The sequence below is a fragment of the Bubalus bubalis genome, chromosome 23, assembly GCF_019923935.1.
Source record: "Bubalus bubalis isolate 160015118507 breed Murrah chromosome 23, NDDB_SH_1, whole genome shotgun sequence".
In the NCBI taxonomy this organism is placed as follows: Eukaryota; Metazoa; Chordata; class Mammalia; order Artiodactyla; family Bovidae; genus Bubalus; species Bubalus bubalis.
The window spans coordinates 18108323-18124511 of NC_059179.1; the positions used below are offsets into that span (position 1 = coordinate 18108323).

Here is a 16189-nt window from a genome sequence, read left to right on the forward strand (position 1 = left end):
TAAAAGATCTTGAAATAAGAAAATACCAAAAGGAAGAAACGTTTTAAGGAGAAAAACCTTTCCTTCTGCTAAGCTGCTGGAAAAGTCCCTGGGCTCCCTAACTCGGTGGATACAGGACTGGTAAGGCTCTCCCCTCCACCTGTGGCGGCCATGAGTGTGAGTTGCTCAGTCCTGTCCAACTCTTTGCAACCCCATGGACTGTAGCCCGCCAGGCTCCTCTGTCCATTAAATTCTCCAGGCAAGAATACTGGAGTGAGTTGCCATTCCCTCCTGCAGGGGATCTTCCTGACCCAGGGATCAAACCCGGGTCTCCGGCATTGCAGGCAGATTCTTTACCATCTGAGACACCAGTGGTGTGGCCAAAAGGCTAGTCTAATTTGCTTTCAAAACACCCCATGTCTTAGCAAGCTCTTTATAAATACTTTCCTTGGAAAAACTGAGTTGCCAAAGAGCAAGATGGAATTTAATAACTTACCTGCAGGGTGTAATCAGAAGAAAGGGAGAGAAAAAGTAAAGCATAGCAGTGGATCCGAGGATCCCTGGACATGGGGGTGGTTCCTTCCATGAGGCTTCTTAAGGACATACCATGTGCTGGGCACAGTTCTAAGGTCTTTATATATATAAACATTTAATCTCTCAAAGCTTTATAAGACAGCTCCCATGATTTTCCCCATTTTATAGATACGAAAAAACTAAAAAGAGATGTTACATAATTTGTCCAAGATCATTCTAATTTGTATCACATTTATAAATTCAGGACTACACTTTTGCTAATCCCTAATCAGCTTCATTAATTGAAGAGCAAAAACTAAATAAATGAATTTGGGTAAAGTACAGTTGTACAAAGCACCTAGGGAAGTGCTAAACACTGAACAACTTTTCCATTTGAGCCTTTAATCTGCCCAACAGGAAAAAAAACCTTCCTAAGAAGCTCCTGGTGCTCTAATCTCAAAAGTAATGACCTTTGTTCTCAAGAAGTGACCAATGTTGGGTCTCTCATTTAAATACGGACCCACTCCAGTACTCTTGCCTGGAAAATCCCATGGATGAAGGAGCCTGGTGGGCTGCAGTCCATGGGGTCGTGAAGAGTCGGACACGACTGAGCAACTTCACTTTCACTTTTCACTTTCATGAACTGGAGAAGGAAATGGCAACCCACTCCAGTGTTCTTGCCTGGAGAATCCCAGGGATGGAGGAGCCTGGTGGGCTGCCGTCTATGGGGTCGCACACAACTGAAATGACTTAGCATAGCATAGCATACGCGCTGGGAAAGTGCAGGTACAGAAGTTTCCCTCCTTGATAGACATGGTGAATTACCTTTTCTCAGGAGGAACACTTCAGGAGATAAGGTTACTGACGATCTCATGTAAAATCCAAATAAACCAGAATTTATGTAGACAGGCAAAGAACTGAAGACTCAGACTAAGTTCCCAAATACCATTACTTTTATGAGATGAGGGAAAAGATATATGCTTACTTTAAAACACATCTGAGAAAGCAAAATCCAGTTCTGAAATGTTTCAAAAATCACAGTTTCAATGCCTTTTAATTACTTAAAACACATACATCAGAATGTGAATACAAACAAATTATTAGTGTATTTTTGGATAATCTCTTGAGATAACTGCTCTCTCTCAAAATAACTCTATTCCTAAATAAACTTTTAGTCTACCATAGAGTACAGCTGAAAATAGGACAATGAATTCTGGCACTTCCTAAAACTAGATCTATATTAGAACACTCACAAGTTCACTTGTAGTAAACAGTTTATCCTCTTTATAAATCTTCACATATGTTTTAAGAGTTCCATACTCCCAAAAGAGATCAAGATTAAAGGCTTCCATTTGTCTAACCAAACAAAACATCTTTTTTTTAACCCAGTGGTGTAATAGTGCTTATGGCAGATGCTGAGAATAGGCTATCCTAAGCACAGAGCGGGTCCTTCCAACATTACCCATACGAGGTACAATGGGCCACAAAGAAATGGAATTGTAACCTAGTAGGGCCCCTAAAACACAACAGGCACCCTCAAGACCATGCATCTTAAATAACAATGGTCTGTGTTAAGCAACAGGGTTATCAAACTTCCAACCTTGCATATTCTTACCCCTGGCGGCTCCCCAATTACTCAAGTCACTCAACAAGCACTGATTAAATACCACTTGTTGTGCCAAGCACAGAGCCTGGTATATGACAGACCCAGAAAAAAATTTTTTGATTTTGTGACCTTGAGGAAACAGAGCCCAAAATAAGTCAAGGCTTCAGTGTAAATGATAAAATGCTTTTAAGATTCCTGTGCCATTGATTGTTGATTTTTTGATGCTGATATTTTTACATAGTATTACTATGGAAATTATATGTACAAGACAGGTGGAAAAAAACAAGGACTAGAAATCATGTAGCTCAGACTCTTCCTGTGGCCCTGGGCCAGCCACTGGGCCTCTTCAGGTCATTAGGAAAATGAGTCTTGAATTCAATGGTCCTAAGTCTTTCCAGTTCTAAAATTCTATTCTCAATTTGCAATCTTTCTAACGAGTCCTCTGGAATCTTAGGAGACATGATAATCTAACTCTAGTTGTTTCCAAGTGCTCCAACTTTCAGAAATCCAAACAAGCATGAGCCATACCCTATACACCTTTCACTCTTAAGTGTTCTTCTTATGATTCTTCAATCATTTATTAGTAACCTGTCTTTCATGAAAGTGTTCTTTAATTTTTATTTGAGTATGTTCTGTAATTTAAAAACTGAAAGGAACTCATTTTATATATTCTGCATGTGTATATATTCTAGAAGCCAGCAGTATGTTTCCTCCCCATTATTCTTCTGAGAATATTAAGAGCATTGGACAAATAAGCACATAAAAAAATACTGTATGACTCAAATGGTCAGCTGAATCCTAATCCAGTAGGTAAAGTAAGAGAAATCAAGGGCTTTGAGGAACTGCATTAAGTAGGTAGTAGCTCCTTCTTGGGATCAGTTACATAATTTGTGGGGCCCAGCACAAAATAAACATGCAAGACTCCTTTCTAAACAAGTATTAAGAACTTCAGATGGTGACAGCACAGCATTCCGCTAAGTCTTTATGTCTCGCACACCAAGTGGCGGCATGGGTCACATGCCCATTTCTGTCCCCCTTTGACACTAAACCAACCTCACTGAAACAACCTCAGTAACAATTCCCTATGAAACCAGGCTTACCCAAACATTTCTTTTAAGCACTTAAAAGTATTATCAACACAGAAAATTACTCAATTTGATACCAAGTGTTTTACTGTCCTGTCTTTTAAGGATAAAAGGCTGTAGAGCATATCCTATGAGAGTGCAGCAGACTATTAATTCAGTTTGCCTAAATTCAAATGCTACCTCTACCTGTTACTAGCTGTGCAGCCTCAAGCAAGTAACTTCTTTGCCATCCCATTTTCTCATCTATGCAGAGAACATAATCCCATTTCACAAAATTATCAATACGTGTTTAAAATACAAGTTAATACATATTAAGTACTTAGGACAGTACCTACCACATATTGCTACAAAAGCTTAGCTATTCTTTCTTTCTTGCTTGCTTTCTTTTTAAAGCTTAGCTATTATTTCTATCTGGAAATTGTCTTCACAAAAAGTTAATCTGAAGGGCAAACTTTAACTTTTAGATGGTTCTTTGGTTAACAATCCAATTTCACAAGTATTTATTAAACACTTACTCACTAACCTTCCCTTGACAGTTTTTCTCTCCCTTCAGTATCATTCTGTCTTCACTAGCTACTTCTGCCTTCTTGGTGGAAAAAAAAAAATCACTTGACCATAGCCTTTTCAGTACTATTATCGGTTTGAGGTGAATGCCTAGTTTTCAAAAATATTTTCAAGAAACTTTTAAGAAATAAAATATCTTGGCTAATAGCCAAAAAATATATAATGACACAAATTTTTAACATATATCTTCATGCTATTTTTCCTATAATTTTTAAATACCTAAATTTTTAAAATAGGCATTAACAAGTGAGAGCAGTTCAATGTAAACATGACTGAAATAAAAGAGTCAAAATTTTTTTGTCCAACAATTTTCTCATACATGACATTCTCTCAAAAACCTTTTATCAAGTATTTTATATTCAATTTCTAGCTTTAAAATATTAAACGTTCCTACCATAAAATTTCAGTTAAATTGCCATTTACATTTTAAACATGTAAATTAATCTAATATTTTTATTCACATCCAATTTGTAACATTTTAATATGTTCTTTTCCCTATTACAGCGGTTTATATAAAACACAATATAAAAAGGGGTTTCCCTGATAGCTCAGTTGGTAAAGAATCTGCCTGGAAAGCAGGAGACCCCAGTTCCATTCCTGCGCGAGAAAATCCAATGGAGGATAGGCTACCCACTCCAGTGTTCTTGGGCTTCCTTTATGGCTCAGCTGGTAAAGAATCCGCCTGCAATGCGGAAGACCTGGGTTCGATCCCTGTGTTGGGAAGATCCCCTGGAGAAAGGAAAGGCTACCCACTCCAGTACTCTGTTCTGGAGAATTCCATGGACCGTATAATTTCCACGGGGTCGCAGAGAGTCGAACAAGACTGACCGACTTTCACTTTAAAAAAGTAAAATACTACTCTCAAGCTTATATGCCTGTACGGTGGAACTAAAGAGACAATTCCGAGTTTTACATGGTAACTTTTCCAAAGTGCCCCAAAAAACTGGAAAAATATTAGTACTCATTGGCCAAAAGAATGCCCATTGGAAATGAACACTTCTTACTCTTTGAGACAAGTTTTTAAACTATTTAACCTGCAAATAAAACTATCTTAAGGTGAAAAGTCATAAATACAGTACAAAAATGTCACCGAGCCCAGGACTTAAAAAATATACAGATAAGAAGTTGCTGTGACTCAAGTTGCTGCACCTCAAAGTTTAGAACTTACTAAATGAAGAGCACAGCTAACCTACAGACTTTTCTGGCCGCTTCATTTCCTCACTTGTCAGAAATGACAGAAGACTTTCAGATTTAGTACTACACAACCTCTCATGCAAAGTCGTATCATAAATGAGTTAAGGTCTAAAAACACAAACTACTCACACTCACCCTCTAATTTACATGACTTCACTGCTCTGCTCACATCTACCATTCAGAAAGTCACTGAATTACATTCCTAAGTGAAAGTCACAAGAGGAGTCGTTAATATCCAAGCTTTGATGTGGAAAATGCCAATTAAACAAACAGTCGGTCAATTTTAGGCTAAATGCAAAAACGGACTGTTCCCAGCAAGACAAGAGGGCTGGGCAACTTAAGACCCCGCACAATGAGAAGCTGCCCTAGAGACCACTGGGACGCGAGCCTCATCTCGGGGCCAGAAGAGGTGAGGAGAAAGTTACAAGGCCTCCAAGGCGGATGCGGGTGGCTGAGGGCCTGTACACGTGTAAAGTGCTCTTCACCTCAAGTTTATCAAGGTTGTCCCCACGCCAGGGTTAGATTCCGGTTTGGGCAGGAGGGGGAAATAAATGCCGGTGAGCACCATTAAGTGGTGGATATTTCCTGGTTAGTGTATGACGAGTAATAGGTGGTGCATCCATCTTCCGCCGTGTCGTAGCCCCCCAGCAGCACGGGCGCAGCTCCCTTCCTTGGGGGACACCAGCCCCGAGACTGGCTGCCTGCGGCCCCCAATGCCGCGGCCAAGTGAGCCCCGACCCTCAGACTCCGCTTCTTTCCCTGCTCCCGGGGCCCCTGGACCCAGAGGTTCGGCGCCATTAGGTCCGGGTTGGGGAAAGGAGGCCCAGGCACTCGAGAGTGGAGTCCTGTCCCGGGAACACACGGAAATGCCTCCTCCCCGCTACCGGGGTTCCTGCTCCGCCAGGCCCAACCGGAAGGCGGCCGTGGGGCTCGGCCGGGCAGCCGGGCCGTCCAGGCCGCGCCGGGCCTGCCGAGGCGGCGGGCCGAGGGGAACGGGCGGAGGCGGCCGCGCCGGCAGGGAGCGCTTCTTCTCACCGTGTGCTCGTGCTCGTCCGCCCGGGCCCGGGGCAGCAGCAGCAGCAGCAACAGCGCGGCGGCCGCCGCCACGCCGGGAGCGCCCGGCAGCGGCCTCATCCTACGCGCTCCCACCGGACCGGCGCCGGCCCACCGACTCCTCCTCCGCCGCCGCCTCCGCCGCGGCCGATTCGCATCCACGGGGCGCGGACAGACGCACGGGGCCCGGGCCCAGCCGCTGGCTCCTCCGCGCCGCCGCCGTCACCGCCCGCTCCGGAGCCTCCCCCGCCCCCCGCGCCTCCCTGCCTCTTCCTCTGACTCAGCCACGTCATCCGGCCACCCCGGCACACGCCGGAAGTGCCTCGCGACGCGGGGCCGCAACCGCCGCCGGCCGCCCCGCCCGGGAGGCGCGAGTCCGTGGCCTCTGAGGGCCGCCCTAGGGTCCGGCGGGTCCGCCCGCCGGCTCCTAAGGTCGGCGGCACGCAAACTGGCCCCGGCCTCGCGCCCTTTGCGGCTGCCTGGCCCTCAGCGCAGGGCCGAAGCCGCCTCCGTTCGAGTTGTGCGACCTGGGTCAAAACGCTCAACTGTACCTGGCCTCATTTTCCTCGGCTGTGAAGTGGGGTAATAGTCTGACCTGCCCCCTCTCGGTTGCGGGGATCAGATCAAATAACCCTCACAGGAGTTCGGCTCCCGCCGAGAATGAATCACCAGCTCCATAATCATCATTAAGAGAGGTTGCTAAACTGGTGCCGGGTTGGATGAGTGTCCTAAAATCCCAGAATATTTATTGAACCTCTACTATTCAATCTTTTTACAATTCTTGTTGGTTTATTTGTTGAATCTCCCGTCCACAGATAGAAACACCTTTTAGAATCAGCTTCTCTCCTAAGCAGAGACCCTGTTCACTGACATGTACTAGAACAGTGTCAGGCCCATTGTGGAAACTCAAAAGTTATTTGTCAAATATATAAACATCTGGACCCTGGAGTCGAGTTGTCTCTATCAGCCATCAGCAGTCAACAAGTTCTAGCATTTGTTATCTTAGAAGTATCTAAAGAATTTATTTTTCCTCTCCCCACCTAGTAACAGCCAGTCGTCCACACCTTACTCACCATGTATTGCAACAACCTCCTAATAGGATTCTTATTACCGGTCGTCCTTACCTATTTATCCTCCCCAACAGGTACCAGAGTGATTCTTCTATGAAGAAAGCTAACTATATTACTGCCTTGCTTAAAATACTCCTGGTACATTGTCTACATAAATCAAGAAATCACAGCTAATGTTTTCATCTGCCAGGCACTATTCTGAGCGCTTCACATGTATTGATTCAATCCTTAGGCAACAGGCACTGTATGTTCATGTTACAGAAATGGTAACAGAAGCACAGAAGGGTTAAGTGGTTACTGAAGGACTTGATCCAAGCATCTGGCTTCAGAATCAGTCTTTTGTTTTTAATATTTTTATTTATTTATTTATTATTTGGCTGTATTCGGTCTTCATTGTGGCACTTGGGTTTTTTATTTGCAGCATATGAACACTCAGTTGTGGCACGTGGAATTTAGTTCCCCCACCAGGGATCTAACGCAGGCCCCCTGCATTGGGAGTGTGGAGTCTTAGCCACTGAACCACCAAGAAAGCCCCAGAATCAGTATTTCTTCCTACTAATGGACTGCCATCCATGCAATCATTTTAAGAAATGAAGTAGACTTGTATATGCTGGCATGGAATGATAGCCAAGAGACAATTTTAAGTGAAAAAATTTGCAAGTATAGACTCTAATTCCATTTTGAATGATATTAGTCTAACCACAGAAAATAATCTGAAAGATTATGACTCAAACCATTAACAGTGTATGTGACTGCCAATATTTGAGTGTTTTATACAATGGGTATGTGCTATATGTGTAATTAGAAAAAAAAATTCCTTCCTAAAGGATAATCCTATTAGCATGCAACTGCAGAATCAGTTCCCAATTTATCTCCTCAACTTTACCTCGCACTGATCTCTGCTCAGGCTACATCCCTATATTTCCCAAATACACCAGATTCTTTTATACCTCTGTACCTTTGCTTTTGATTTTTTAATTTTTATTGGAGTATAGTTGATTTACAATGTTATATTAGTTTTTGCTGTACAGCAAAGTGAATCGGTTGTATATACACGTTCATCCACCCTTTTTTAGATTCTTCAATGTTCCCTTTGCCTAGAATGGAAATGAATGGACAACTTTTGTTTACTCATTTTCCTGGCCTAAATGAATGACCTCTTCAGTGAAACCTTGCATGATGCCCTCAGGAAGTTAAGCATCCCTTCTTCAGGATTCCAGCTGCATTTATGTCATAATTACCATAGTCTCATTTCCTCTTCTGTACTGCATTCTGACCCTTTTTGATGGCAACCACTACCTTTTTGACCCTTTTTGATGGCAGCTGTTGGGACAGTGCTTGTCACATCATAGACATTCAATAATTATTTACTGAAGACATTCATAAGTGAAAAGTCAAATAGCATAGAAGGATTTAAAGAACACTTTCCAAATAGTCTAAGAGGCATCACAAAGGCAGTACCTGATTAATTGCTGAATGAATCATACCCCAGCAATTGCAATAGAAGTCAGAGGAGGTGTCTTATCCATCTTTGTATATCCCTCAGAGCACCTAGCACTGTGACTTGCTCATAGTGTAAGCTCAGTGAATGCTCCATGAATGAATAATCACAGCTCTTGAATCAAGTGATGATGGGCAATTGAAGAATAAGCAGTGTAAGTGCTGAATTAAGATGGATGAGTAGTTTCTTGCTTAACATCCATCACCAGCCTCTACGGATTTGAGGCATTAAGCATGTGCTCCATATTGTCAGGAGCAGTAGGTTGGCAATTGCTTGAGGGTGGGGAGAACACAGGGCTTCCCTGGTTGCTCAGACTGTAAAAAAAATCTGCCCAATAATGCAGGAGACTCAGGTTCAATCTCTGAGTCAGGAAGATCCCCTGGAGAAGGAAATGGCAGCCCACTCCAATATTCTTGCCTGGAGAATTCCATGGACAGAGGAGCCTGGTGGGCTACAGTCCATGGGGGTCACAAAGGGTCGGATACGACTGAGTGAGGGAGGACACAAGAAAAAGTATTCATTTGGGGAGTGTAGACTTAGAACTAGGAAACATTACATACATAACAGAAAACAGGCATCAGATCAGATCAGATCAGTCGCTCAGTCGTGTCCAACTCTTTGCGACCCCATGAATCGCAGTATGCCAGGCCTCCCTGTCCACCACCAACTTCCGGAGCTCACTGAGACTCACGTCCACCGAAATGGCCATCCAGCCATCTCATCCTCTGTCATCCCCTTCTCCTCCTGCCCCCAATCCCTCCCAGCATCAGATTCTTTTCCAATGAGTCAACTCTTTGCATGAGGTGGCCAAAGTACTGGAGTTTCAGCTTTAGCATCATTCCTTCCAAAGAAATCCCAGGGCTGATCTCCTTCAGAATGGACTGGTTGGATCTCCTTGCAGTCCAAGCGACTCTCAAGAGTCTTCTCCAACACCACAGTTCAAAAGCCTCAATTCTTCGGCGCTCAGCCTTCTTCACAGTCCAACTCTCACATCCATACATGACCACAGGAAAAACCATAGCCTTGACTAGATGAACCCTTGTTGGCAAAGTAATGTCTCTGCTTTTGAATATGCTATCTAGGTTGGTCATAACTTTCCTTCCAAGGACAACAGGCATAGCAGTGTACAAAAAAGGAATTGCACAAAATGTGACTAACAGTTCAAATGTGCAAAAGGCATTATGAACAATGAGCAAGAAGAGAAAAGCAGACCCTGTTTTGGCAGCATATTTGGGAAAGTTTAATGAGGGAAAGAGCATATAGGGCCATTAATGTAAGGAATATTTATTGGACACCTGTTATGTGCCAGGAACTCTGGTAGGTAACAAGGAAATGATAAATAGCTTTAGGTGATAAAAGTCTGATAACAAGTAGGCTTGGGAAGAAAGAATAGGAGATAAAGTAACTAATTAGAGGAAAAGGAATATGGCTTCAAAGATTCTTGGAGCCTGATGACCTCAAGGCTCAAAAATCATTAGTACTGGGCTTCCCTGGTGGCCCAGTGGTTAAGAATCTGTCTTGCAACACACTGGACACCAGTTCGATCCCTGGTCTGGGAAGATCCCACATGCCACAGGGCAACTAAGCCCACGCACCACGTAATTATCAAGCCTGCGCTCTGGAGCCTGCAAGCCGCAGCTACTGAAGCCATGTGCCTAGAGCCTGTGCTGTCCAACAAGAGAAGCCACCACAATGAGTAAGTCCACACACAGTAACTAGAGAGTATCCCCCACTCTCCACAGCTAGAAAAGGCCCATGCAGAGCAACAAAGACCCAAACAAAACACACCAAAAAATAAATAAATATATTAAAAAAAATCATTAGTACTCAAGGGCACCATCAAAATCAGGGTTGTTCTGCCAAACTGGGGAGTGAAAAACATTGATTAGTCTTATTTCATGAGTTTCTTCATCTAGATTAATGACCTTCTTCCCTGACACCAAAAAGATTGAGGGGGAAATGCCAGTGAAAGGCAACCCCTCCAAAATGGTTGTAAAACCTTTTTGTGGTAGTTCTAGTAAGACTCAATAAGACTCAATTGGTTAAGGAGTTTATAACTACCGAATGATCCAGAAAACCACAGTTTCAATCTTTTATTTTTGGTAAACATGACCATCAAAAGTTTGGTCTATAGATGACAAAATATCTTCTGATTTCCATCCTCAGCTACCTTTTCTTTGAAATTCTATTTCTTCTTTCTACTTTGTTATGTTTGTCTTGCTAGTAATCTACTTTTCTATTGCTATTTATCACCTTCTGCCTCTACCTTTTCTGTTCTAGCTGAAATGTTCTAGATACCAAGGAACTTTAAAATTGTTTTGAATTCTTTCTTTAGGAAGCAATCACTTAAAACATTTGGTTCTTAGACCAAAGAACAACTAAGGCTATTATTAGTTATAATATTATAAGTTGTATTATGATACAACTAAGTTCCCATTTTACTGTTTCTCACACATTTCTTTTAACTGATCTGTCATACCAATGATAGAGGGCATGGAACAGGAGCTGCCACATAATAAGACCCCTTGCTAACTAGGTGATCACTCCAGTATGGTTGCCTCCTTCCTTCTTCAGAATGAGTGATTCCTCACCCCTAGCCTTAGTCCTAAACTTACAGAGTTGAAGGGACTTAGGTTATTACTAAATACAAAACATTTTATTTTACAGATGATGGGTAGTCAAGGTGGGTGAATTCATCAAGTCAGCAGCAGTCCAAAATAAAATCATTTTCTTGACTTCAAGCCAATGTTCTTTCCCTTCATCATGCTATCTCTTACTGCATGGCTAGCTAAGACATTTTAAATGGGCTTTGGCAGGCTAGCCAGGGAACCCACGATTTATTACAGTTTCTATGAGAAAACTAATTCTGAGTTGTGCTCAGAATTCAGAATATATCTTTCAACCTCCTACTCATCCTCTCACCACTCTGGTGAACATAGTATCTAGCCACAGGAATGAATGGAGAAGACCGTTTTTTATTCTTAATAACTTATTATACTTGGAAATGAATAGAATACAATTTGTTTATCAAACCAAAGCAAATATTTATACAGTCAGAGTCCTCAAAATTGAAGATCGATTTTTAGGATGAATCTTCTAGAGATATCCAAATTAGCTACTTGTCTTTCTTAGAAATAAATCCGTTACTAATGCTTCTTCAGCCAACCAGTTGCAAATCCACACAGTATGCTTTGAAAGACAAGCATAGAAAACCAACTTACTTCCTGGAGCAAATGGGAGAGGGATCTAAAAATCGCAGTAGGGTGGACTAGGATCCCTGTTTTTTAATAACAAAGAAAGACAAAAGGAGGGGGAAAGAGCAGGTAACTTAGCTTGATATGAAAAATATTCATTTAAGTCATTTACATACTATTACTTTACCTAATTATGGCAAAGCCTTAGGGATTATTCACATCATTAAATATGTCAAGTTAAATTATTTGATTGTAATACAAACCTCCTGTTTAGAGTCTCTCAGTATTCATACTTTGTTGCTCATATAGTTGGGTTATCTGCTCACAGGTTTTAACATAAGATGAAGGAACAGTGCTGGACTGGGAACTGGAGGACAATGTACCTTGCACAGTTAGAAAGGCAAAGGCAATGGCAGTGAATATGACTAACAGCTTCACTGTCTATTGAGCCAGTTTGTAAAATCTTGGGGAAGGAGAGGCATCATGTAGGGAACTTTTTAACTGTCTCTTTGGATACCTAGTTACAATTTAGTTTCTGATTCTCATTGTACTTAAATTCATGGTTTTGTTACATACTGTATTCCTAAAAATTTATACTAAGGTTGAGTGTGTGGAAATTGAGTAAATTTAAATTATAATGAGTGGTTCTGTTTCTGGAGAACGAAAAATTTCACCCCATCATTTAGAGATATTCCTTGATAACATGGTCCCCATGCTTCATACAAATTTTCATTTTCCTCTTTTACACACAATCATTTTGGATGTTCAATGAACATTCAATGAGGATTTAAGACTTGCCATTTTTGACTTGGTACTCCTGATCATTTCAGCCCACATCCCAAGTGTACCATATTTATGAAACCCAGATTTCTCATAAGTACTTTCAATTTTATGTTTTCCATTTATTTTCCTGCAAGAATAAAATGCCATAAAATATTTCAATATTGCACAGTGATGTGCATTCAAAGATGGTAACACCATTGGCTAGCAGTAGGTTTTGCCATGTTACTGATCTAAATGTTTATTTATCAAAGAATCTTTAAAAAAATTAAATTTGGCATCCAAAAGGAGGCTTAGAGGCATTAAATATTTTTAAGAGTATAGCTTTATCAAATCAAGCATGCTTAAAATAGAAACTGTCTATAAATAAGAGGAATACAGTCTGACACTTCTTGTTCTCCTTTTATCTCATATTTCCTTATTTCTCCCAGATAAGTGACAAGGAGAGTAAAGGGACCATTCCAAAACAGCTACTGTGTGCCAGGAATTGTGGTAGGTAATTTGCACAAATACTCTCTTCAAGGCCAGTGCCAATAGTGTATTTTATGTCAGGAAAAAAAAAGCAGAAAAACAAAAACCCAAGATCCCAGAAGCTATTAACTTCAGTCAATCGTTGTTTGCTGAACTGAGGAATTCGACTGAAAAAGAACCATTCATCATTAGAAAAGGACTCAATAAAACTGTACTTAAATGGATCTTTAATAGTATAGTTTTTATATATTTGTGTGGGATGGAGAATAATTTCATGGAGAACTATCAGAGTTCTGATAATTTTTAAAGAAATGGGTCTGACACTAATTTTACTGTATATTTAAACATCAAATTAAAGACCTGTGTTTTCAAGGTAGATTTATGTGCTAGGAACTCAAAATTAATGATATACCTAAGGCTCTACATTCTCTGCACAGATTTCCCAAACCTGGTGTTATTAACAAGTGTATAGTAAAACAGAGGACTATTTCTATTTTAAGTTCTTCCTTCTCCTTCTTCTGACCCCTCAGCAGAGTGAAATTCAAGGATCCCCCCCTGTCTCTTATGGCCAAAACTAAGATCTATAAAGTATGCAGAGCAATAAGTGGGGTCCCTGGCATGCCAAGCTTCTGGTTCCCAACCATTTTTAGATGTTCCTTGGCAAGCATACTGAATTATAAATGCCCCAAATACTTGATAGTTCCATACCTGGGAGATATGGAAAAAGGAAACTTCTAGAAGGTCAATAGTCACTGAACACATTTCTACATCTGGGCATCTTTTGAGGGAGAGAGCTTGGCCATTTGGATATGGGAAGTGTGATGACCTGGAATCAGCAGGTCCAGATTCTAGACCCACCTCTTCCTCTAACCAACTGAGTACTCTTGGCTCCAGGCTTCAGTGAAATTAGATTTTCCTTCTTATCTAAAAGGAGTTAGGACTAATCCCTCTCTAAAGTCCTTTTGAGTTTGCTGTATGTGACCAGCCCTGGCATTTAAACACACTCCTGAAGCTACAGAAAAGCTGGAGAATCATTTAAAAATTAGGATATACCTTCTTGCTTGAATACTGTAAGTTTTAAATCATAACCACAGAAGTTAGATTGGACTAGCAAATAAGTAAGACCTAATATAAGTGCATTTCTGTAAAATCACTTGTACATTTCTGATCAATCTTTTCAGGCTCCTGACATGAAAATTAGTCCAGTTCCAATTAAGTCATCATCCTCTTGGCAAACGAGGATATGGATCAATAGATGATGGGGAATGAAGTTCTTAGTTTTTTGATTCTTTGCGCCTTAATAATATCTTCTTCAAGGTAAGCCCAAACCAGCAGGGCCGCAGCAATATCAGTGATGAGAGTGGGTCTTAAGGTCAGCAGTCAGGCCATAAAACTCAACATGAAGACATCATTAACAGGCTGAAAACTGCAAGTCTCAAAGTCCAGAAGGAGGTAGCCTTTAGGAGGTGGAATCAGCGACCTCTGGGTGGAACAGGTGGAGGAGGATGGAAGGTCTCCCTGGTCGGAGGCCTGAAATGGAAGACAAAGCAATTATGATCAAACAGATTTGATGAACTACTTCTTAGGAATCCATGATATGTTGCAAACTTGGTATACTATGGTATACTATGCAAAGGACACATCCTTCAATTAATAAAACTGGAGGCACATACGGACCTTTCAGTGGCATACATGCTGATCTGTGGATTGCAATCCTAGCCAACATTAGAATCACTCCGGGTGGGGGGCTTTGAGAAATACCAGTTCCCAGGCTCAATCCCAGACCTATTCCATCATAATCTCTGGAGGATAAGGCTCAAGCATGACAACATGTAAATAGTGTTCCTCCTTCAACCAGTTGTATTAACCATGTGGTTTATTTTGTGAAGCTTTGACATCCGGGTCCTGGCTCATCCTGGAAGGCCTGCCCCTCTGAGGGGGGCTAATTCCTCTAAGCAGCCTGCAGTTAGCACACATTTCACATGCAAACTAACCAATCCAGAGTCCATATCCCAAACACCTCCAGCACTGGGACTCTCAAAGTCCAGGCCTCTATCCACCTGCACTAATCACCCCAGGGCCAGGTGTTGGGCAACTGGAGACAGCCCCTGGGCCCCAAAGCCTGCAGAAATTACTCAAACTGCTGCTGCTGCTGCTGCTGCTGCTGCTAAGTCGCTTCAGTCATGTCTGACTCTGTGCGATCCCATAGATGGCAGCCCACCAGGCTCCCCCGTCCCTGGGATTCTCCAGGCAAGAACACTGGAGTGGGTTGCCAAATCTGCCTAGGCTGCCTCACTGGTTCCTTCCTGCAGAACCCACAAGAAAAGTTCCTGCCCCTCTTTCTGCCCTACCTGCCCTTCTGCCTAAACCTGGGGCTTTCCTGTGTGCCCCACCCCAGCATAATGTGCCCGCCTCCTCTTGAGATCTAGGAGTATAACAAACCACCTATTCAATGGTAGTTGTCTCCTGATATGCTGACCTTGCCACACCTAAATAATAATAAAATCTATATTTTAAAACTCCAGTGATTCAAATATGCAGCCAGGCAGCAGACACACTGCAGTAGGGAGATCCTTGAGAGAGGACTTAAGAATTTCTGAAGTCAGCTTCTCACAACTACTTCTACTTGGGATCACTCAGTGTTGTCTCAACTCCACATCCACTTTCCTAGAAGCCTCCCTCCACATTGCCTAGATGGTTTTTGAACAGTGCTAAATGACACTCCAGATAGACCTGGGGGAATATATTTACAAGAGGTTCAACAATCGAGATGGTATTTCCATATGTGTGCTGTAAAACCAATATTTAATTCTCTTGGAAGCAAGTCAATAAGTCAAGAAAGAGCGCTTTGTCAAGTGCTGTAATTGAACTGTGCTACCCTGGAACTACATAGTTGATTGAATGAATCGATGAGTAAATATTTATTAAATGTCTCTTGAATGCAAGTTTTGCATAGGTCAAGGAAACGATAAAGGAGTTGGGAAAAGACGGGCCATCTCAGAAGGCAGAGAGGGAGGCAGAAGTAGAAAAGAATAACAGCAGATATCCTCAAGAGGTCCTACAGCACCTGGGAGTAGATGGTTTTGTGTGATTGTCTCTTTATCCAGAGAAAACAGTCTCCTTCCATTGCCCCAACCTGCCGTATGAACCATGAGCTTAGAGGAGAAAGCTGAAGAACC

General features: G+C 42.0%; 2 protein-coding genes across 4 annotated transcripts in view; both read right to left on the reverse strand.

The window, feature by feature from the left end:
- The window catches only part of TM9SF3 (transmembrane 9 superfamily member 3), a 58846-nt gene extending 52590 nt beyond the window's left edge, over positions 1–6256 (reverse strand). Inside the window, exon 1 of the mRNA XM_025274151.3 lies at positions 5977–6256. Within this exon, the coding sequence (XP_025129936.1) occupies positions 5977–6075 (99 nt within the window). The 5' untranslated portion in view covers positions 6076–6256. The remainder of the gene's footprint in view (positions 1–5976) is intronic.
- Positions 6257–13220: 6964 nt separating this feature from the next.
- PIK3AP1 (phosphoinositide-3-kinase adaptor protein 1) overlaps positions 13221–16189 on the reverse strand; it is a 121524-nt gene continuing 118555 nt past the window's right edge. For all 3 annotated transcript variants that reach the window (XM_044935402.2, XM_044935403.1, XM_044935404.2), the window contains exon 17: positions 13221–14540. In XM_044935402.2, the coding sequence (XP_044791337.1) occupies positions 14483–14540 (58 nt within the window). In that variant the 3' untranslated portion in view covers positions 13221–14482. The remainder of the gene's footprint in view (positions 14541–16189) is intronic.